Source organism: Plectrocnemia conspersa, unplaced genomic scaffold (genome assembly GCF_051122295.1).
Source record: "Plectrocnemia conspersa isolate PC_06_02 unplaced genomic scaffold, ASM5112229v1 ptg000005l, whole genome shotgun sequence".
Taxonomy (NCBI): Eukaryota; Metazoa; Arthropoda; class Insecta; order Trichoptera; family Polycentropodidae; genus Plectrocnemia; species Plectrocnemia conspersa.
Genome location: NW_028277169.1, coordinates 1,015,001 through 1,022,778, shown reverse-complemented (window position 1 = coordinate 1,022,778; position 7,778 = coordinate 1,015,001). Strand labels below are relative to the sequence as shown.

The window sequence follows — 7,778 nt, the reverse complement described above, 5'->3', positions numbered from 1 at the left end:
AAAGTTCGGCAAATAAACTCCGGACGTTAAGCTGTTAAGCAATTTCATAACATGAGTATATGATTAAAAAATCTTTTCGTGCGCCATGCATACAACTACACATCAGTGATGTGCGAAATTACAATTAATTACACTTCACCATTCCTAAGTGTTAACCGAATTTGGTGATTTAAGTGCTCGCTAAAATTAATATTTGTATAATCTTGCATTGTAATATATATATACATATGTATACATATATAAATATATCATAATAATTTCTTTAATATCAAAATAAACAAAGTAAAAATTCATTGAAAATATAATATATATGTATATACACAAAGATAAAAAAAATAAGACGCTTTTTTACAATTCAAAACATAATAAAAACTTGCAATTCTAAAACAATATTGTGTATAAGTGGAATACAACCTTTTTTTGATTAAAATAATGTGTATTGATTAAAAATTAAAAGCAATTTGTCCCATTTTTATTGTAATTATTTATTAAATAAATTGCCTTTATTTTGTAATCTATCCTAATAATAATTCATATAATTTCATAAGATTCACAAAAATAAATCACAAGTTGATTATCTCACATTCTAGTCGCCGTTCTGAAACATGCGATTTCAAATCATGTCGAGTAGTAGTCAGATGAATTAATTTATTTTTTATAATTTATACATTTTTAAATAATAATACTTATAATATCTGCGTTATATATTCATAAAAATTTTAATTTATCAGACTATTACTCGACACGATTTGACTGCATGTTTCAGTATCAATTATAGTATCTTATGTATGTATAGGTAATTTTTTAAGGATGAAATCTGAGGGTAATATTTATGAGTTAAGTACATACACTATATATATATACACAAAAGAATTTTGGCATCCTCATTCAAAAATACCTACACACGATTATTTTATATGAGTAAAACGCAACTGTATAGAAAAAAATTCATAACATATATAACATTTAAAAAATCATGTGGTAATATATTTTAGAGTCACACTCTGGTCGTAATCACAAATTAATAATAAAAAGAAATACATATGGAAATATTTAATGAAAGATTTCTATAAAATCACATTACCATCATAATACTTACATTGAACTGATGGATTTAAAAATGATGAAAATCAAAAAAATTCATATATATTTGTATACAAAATTATTTATAACAAAAATAGTATATAGAAAATATTTCCATTTTGGATATTTAGACCTATAATGAATACAAATATGTTTATAAAATCAGATCCATCGATCACAAACGCCATTATATTGCATGTATATATAACAATTTGTAAATGCGTAGAAAAAAATAAAAGTAATAGCACGGTATTCATAGTATAAATTTAATCTATCGCATGTTCTCTCGCAATTGATTTCTATTATCAGTGTTCGTTGAATTTGAGCAAATTAAGTACTCGTTCTCCTAACGCTTTATCATTATTTAATTTATTCTTAATTATTATTATGCACCTCTATATATGTATTATATATGTATGATTGCACTGAACAATTTGGTTATATATAAGGCACTAATATTTTGCAGAGTGGTAGTGGTGTCGTTTTTATAAATAACATAAACTTCGGCCATTTGTTTACATGTGAATTGTGGCAGCAGTGTAGCGCGCTTCGCCGCGACGCCAGCGACATTGTGATGGTCGATACTGAAATAGCAAATTAAAAGTTAATACAATAAATAAAAGAAATACAGTCAAACGTATAATACACACACCTTCAATCCCTTCCCTGTCTGGATGATATGACAAAAGATAAAATACATTTTATTATTTTAATAACAGATTAATATAAATGGTAACTATCGTGTTCAAAACTATATTATATTTAAAAACATATATAAGATACTTATACACATTTTACAAGCACTATAGTGAGCATGAAAATCGAGACATGAACCATTTATGTAATAATGCTGTATGTTCCGTTAATATAACTTAATTTTTGGTAATACTATCTGGAAGAAATGTACCTATAGACTATTTATTTTCAAGTCAATGTACAATAACATCCTTCAATGCCTGATTATCATGTATTCTTAAATTTCTGCCCTGTGATTGGTCATGGAAAATGTACAGGTGAGTGAGTACAAAAGACATTATTGAATTGTTATTCTCGGGGTACAGTCGTCAAGATTCGATACGAGCTTTTTAATCCAATTATGGCAATTATCACGAAGAAATGGACAGGAAATCATTTATGAGACAAATCATCAAAATAAAAAGCGTTCTTCATAACAAATCTAAATTTTTCGCAGACCATGTTTACGCATAGTAAACCTTAGCCTGCTCTCAAGTGATTCTAAGATCAATAGTGGTTCCCACCAAGATTGTAGGAATATTCTGATGGTGAATCAGATCTGAAAAATGGTATTTTTTGACAATAAAAGGCAGACTGTTGATTTTGCAGTATGCCGATATATAGGTTGGGCCATTGAAAACTGCTCGCATACCATACCGATATGAAACTTGGTTACCACGTAGAAAACACGTGTCCCAGCCACCTGTGCATTTGACATTGGAAATATTACCGATTACTTATTTATTTAACATGTTTTGTCCATATATAACAGAAAACAGTTTTGGTACAAAAAATAAAATGTTTTACGACCAGCTAGCAGGTATCAAAAAAGGATCTCCATTTTTCTCGTTCTAGGATCAAAGCGCAATTTTGAAACAAAACACATATTTTCAAAGAAATTCAATGTTGTATAATATTTAGATGGCACATTTTCACTAAGAGAGTACTGCAATAAATCAATGAAATTATGACACGGAAGATTATCTCCGCAAAAAAATAATTTGTAGAATTGAGTTGTGTTTAGGATTTGAAGTAGTGTCGTTTGTGTCTGTGATTTGCATAACAAGATATTAAAATTATTAGATTTGTCAAATATTTTACTTGGACTTAAACGGCTTCTAAAATGTCACCATTCATCTCAACGAACGGGAAAATTATGGATTCGACACCAATATTGACAATATATTTTTCTCCCTTTCTCACTCCCCCCCCCATCCCTATGAGGGGTTAACGGCTTCTGGAGTGTCAACATTCATCTCAGCGACCCCGAAAAATATGGATTCGACACCAATATCGGTTTTTACATGTCACCCCCCCCCACCCTTAAGGACCTAGGGATTTTTCACCCCCACAATATTTTTTTCCAGATAGTAAGTAATATGTGTATTAAGTTTGGTTAAAATTGCTCCAGAAACATACATTTTATTTTGAAGGTATTTTATTATTTCCTCCCCCCCCCCCCCATATAAACATTAATAAAAAAATATATATAGATATACAATGTATACCTTTTTTATCATACTATGCATGTATAAAATAATAAATATCATTACTTTATTTTTCCATAAGCACTGCATAAAATTATGAAAAATCAATGGTAGCACCATCACTACAGAGAATCTAAATCACTCTATAGAGAGAAAGAATCCGCAAGAGATTTTAAATCATCGACGTTCAAAACAAAACCAAAATTTGTAATTGATGTATTTATGTCATCAATGAATAACGAGAAGAACAGAGAACCCAGATTGTACCCTAGAGAAGGGATGAAATATTCTTTCGAAAATCTGCCACCAAGGGGTACAAGCTGTCTACGATTGCTAAATTAACTCAGGAGTTACAGCATCTGAAAAACCTGGGACAAACAATTTTTTATCTAATAATCCATGAAGCTTTTACAACATCAGTATATACAACGTCTACTTGTATTTCTGCATTAAGAGATATCATCACTGTTTTTGTGAGACGTAAGAACAGTAGAACAGGTGGTAAGAAAATCAAGCTCCTGGTCCAACAAAACATGCTAAAAGTGAATGGAGTATCTATAGAAATTTTGTTTATTTTAATTCAGCCGCTTTTAGCGATCAAGTAAAATCGTTTTTGTCCACTGATTAATAAAAATTACAGTATTACTCGAGTAGGAATAGCGAAAGTAAAGTAGCGTTTCAAAATTAAATTTACAATCATTCAAACGTATGGTTGTCTTCGTTCGCAATCATTTGACATGGTCAATCGCGGTTAATACGTAAAAATAATTTCTTCATGAAACCCTAAGATTATTCAAAACCGCATTTGAAAAACTCTTAAATTATACGATATTTCAACTGAGGCCTCGAGAATAAATAAAATTAATAGTACCCAGAAATTAGTGATAATACACAAACAATAATGCACTACCTTTATTAATAACTGTCCACTGTAAGTATGCGGATTTCGGTAAGCGTATAACACCCATCCACCGATGCCGCCAATTATGAGCAGCATCATGAGTCCTGTGACTATCGCACCGCTGCTGCCAGAACTCGTCGACTGATCAGCCGCGGTGGTATATACTTTGGAGTAACTATCGCTACCTGAAACGCAAAAATACATAATCAATACACATCGCAATCATTATTACATGAAAAGATCATACTTTTGGGGGGTTCTTCCGGACTAGCAGGAATTTCCGGCACCATATTGCACTGCATTTGAGTTGTGGAGTTCCTATTATCGCAATCTGAAACGAATATTGATTTGTTAACATAATGATAAAAACAAAAATATAACGCAATATATCGAAAACTAACTTCCTTGGATCCAATCCTGTCTTTGTCTGTCGTGTCCATTTGAACATCTATTTAATTTAGAGCACCAAGCACACTGAAAGCGATTAAACAATTATTACAAGTTTTGCTTCATTCAAAGCTCCCATTAAATATCTCATAATTCTACCTTAAACATCGTCTCGTGTTCGATGCATGACTGACACGTGGTAAATTGCGGACAAGATGGCAACGCTGTTAAATAAATAAGAGTGCCATTTGTAATCGGTTTATCTTGGAACTCCACTCTGTGATATTCATATATCGTCTTTTTTTGTAGCCCTGAAATTATTTGTCATCATTAAAATCCATGACTATTATAAACATAATTTGAATGTAGAACCCTCACTTGTAGAATATCGATTGATGATGAATGCATCGCTGAGGCCGACCTTGATCGAGTGTTGCTCGTCAACGGTGTCGATTAATTCGATGCGTATAGGAATTGTCTTATATGCGAAGACTATGTCGCCGTTCTGGTGAAGGGAAGCCGCAAATGTAAATGCGCCATCGTTCTTCCTGCCGTGAAGGTACATATATTCCCAGATGACAGTGAAGGCTGTTCCTATAAACAAGAGAAAAACAAAATGTTTAGTTTCGTCAAGCGCCATCATAATATTCAGAAAAAATACAGAATCAATTAATAAATTGATGAGATCTTAAAAATAAATTATGGCCAGTGAAGACAATTTTATATACATTTTTTAAATAAAATAATACTGAAATACACGATAGCAATTAGTATTTTAAATTAAAATTTCTATAAAATACTATATATATTCAGAACTTATTAGCAATATTTTAAGGCAAATTATATTATAATTATTGAAAATTCGATAAGATTTGTATTAGTATTTATTATTTTTTGCATGTTTTTTTAAAATAATATATTGAGTGATTTTATATATAGACAGGAGCAATATCATATTATGTGACTGAACATTTCAAATAAAATGAATTTTTGCCAATGTCATTAAAGATATTTGATTAGACATTTAAATCTTGAGAGAAATACATTTAGAATCATCTTGCATCATAAAAAATTACAGCAATATACATGTAATTAAGATAGCTGCAGAGCCATTATGTACGCAACAATTATGGAAAACATGCAAACACAATTGAACAACGCAGCTAGCTTTATATATAACACGTGAGAGCAAGTCAGAGATATTAATTTTCAGGTCTTAAAATTTTATTTTATGTTTATAATGAAAAAATTATTAATTTATTTTTAATATTTTAACCTTTTTAGCCTCAAGTCATTTTTAGTGGTGTATACCAAAAACTTTACAGCTGTTTTTTATGAAAAAATACTAGCCATGTTGAGTTACATTTATCATTTTTTTTATATAATATAAACCGATAAACCGACGCTTTGAGGCTAAGAGAGTTAAAGTGCAAATCGCCAGCCAAATACAGAACATATAGCAACACACATGGTAATTATAATAAATGCGCAAACTAACCATTGTCAATATACTTAACAAAGCTGTGGTTGGACATGGTCGGGTCGAAGCTGGCCATTAGTGGCGCTATGTACTGTGTGGCCGCCAGCCAGTTATGGACATAGTCACCGTTGTAGATAAAGCCTGCTGTGGCTAGCGATATGTTTCTGATCGGCTGACCGTAGAAAGGAAAGTCGAAGGATAGTACAGTAGGCTGTGATAATAATAAAAATAAAAACAATCAGTGTCTATTGCCAACGTATTAATGACATTAAAGAGCAATATTCACCATAGCCTTCCGATATAAGTCGCTTAAACTTTCGTGGACCTTAATGTCACCAGACTTCATCAACATTTTCCAATAGCTAGAAAATGTCACATTATTTATTGTGAAAGTGCTGTTGTAATAATCATGGTTGTCCTGAAAAACAAAAAGAATATCATATTAGAACTCTTATCTGAAAACTACAAATAAAAATAAAAGTACACATTCATTTTTATGTTATGTGTTGCTACATAAAGAAATGTGTATACCTCTATTATATTTTTTCCATAATAATTACAAATACAGTCGACCCCCCCCCCCCCCTATAGCGTAGAGATTGGGACTTCGTTATCAGAATACTACACTATAGGGGTCTAGGAATCCATAAAAAAATTTAGGTTAGGTTTTTTCAACTATTTTGTGAATTTAACGAAATCAGCAAATCAAACTTATTTTCCCATTTATATATTAAATGACCTAGTATTTATTTTGTAAACAAGAGCACGTGCCCTATGTTCTTATTGAGACCCGCGCGCGAAGAATGTCCTTGATTTTGAGAGTACCAGGGGAGCAAACGCAACAGTTTCTTGAGCTATTTTTTTAATATGCATTGTAAGCCTACAATGAATAATTAATAAAAAATAAATATAAATTATCAAACTTTTTTTGCAGTATGTTTTATTTTAGGATATTAATTATATTAAAAAAAAATAATAACGGAAGAAATAAAAAAGATTAAGAATCTTAAATCGTGTAATTTACGCGAACTCGAAGTTACGCAGTTTTTGATTTTTTTATTTAAAAATTCACAATAGAATAAAAGAACACATTTGAAACATGATAAGCATTCTAGCTTGGTAACAATACTAAGACAAACAATCAAGTATGGCAATTGGACACATCTGCCATTTATTAAATGTAAATTATTTATAATATAGCTCAATCAACAAATGACTTGTACTAGTTAAATTTTTTTAATAACACTATAATTTAAATGCTAAAATTTCATTTCATAATCCTTGCATATTACATTATTTCATAAGTTTAACACTTTTGTTGCCAATATATTGGATTACGTGTTAAGCAATAAATCGGATAATTAATATAATAATTTGCAAAATCACAAAATAATATACAAATGGCTCTGCCTAAGGTCTTGGTATGATAAAATCTGCTTATAATTACAGAAAATATTTGAATAAAACTTACGTATTCTACTTTTGTTTCATTGTGATCCTTGAAGAACTTATCCTGACTCTCGGTGAACTCATTCATATTGAAGTCTTGAGCTGTAAGTGATATAACTTAAATAGCAACGTACTTTTATAAATCTAAAAATCTTACACACACAAATGTAACAATTAAGCGATAAGATTTTTTTTAATAATAGTATGTAGAAAATACTTTATTTTGATTATTGAATTATAAATGGTTTACCACAGC

General features: G+C 30.4%; 1 protein-coding gene across 3 annotated transcripts in view; it reads right to left on the bottom strand.

Annotated features, from left to right (window-relative positions):
- Window positions 1-283: 283 nt before the first annotated feature.
- Window positions 284-7,778, bottom strand: part of LOC148234625 (uncharacterized) — a 15,943-nt gene continuing 8,448 nt past the window's right edge. For 2 of the 3 annotated variants that reach the window (XR_015809521.1, XR_015809522.1), the window contains exons 4-13: window positions 7,545-7,624; window positions 6,360-6,491; window positions 6,092-6,284; window positions 4,972-5,187; window positions 4,753-4,904; window positions 4,608-4,680; window positions 4,454-4,537; window positions 4,216-4,391; window positions 760-1,667; window positions 284-622 (exon numbers count right to left, since the gene is read on the bottom strand). Coding sequence is in view for 1 of the 3 variants with exons in the window: in XM_088185657.1 (XP_088041783.1) it covers window positions 1,599-1,667; window positions 4,216-4,391; window positions 4,454-4,537; window positions 4,608-4,680; window positions 4,753-4,904; window positions 4,972-5,187; window positions 6,092-6,284; window positions 6,360-6,491; window positions 7,545-7,624 (1,175 nt within the window). In the remaining 2 variants the exon portion in view is untranslated. Of the gene's footprint in view, window positions 1,668-4,215; window positions 4,392-4,453; window positions 4,538-4,607; window positions 4,681-4,752; window positions 4,905-4,971; window positions 5,188-6,091; window positions 6,285-6,359; window positions 6,492-7,544; window positions 7,625-7,778 lie in introns of all 3 variants that reach the window. The other variant, XM_088185657.1, reaches the window with a different exon arrangement.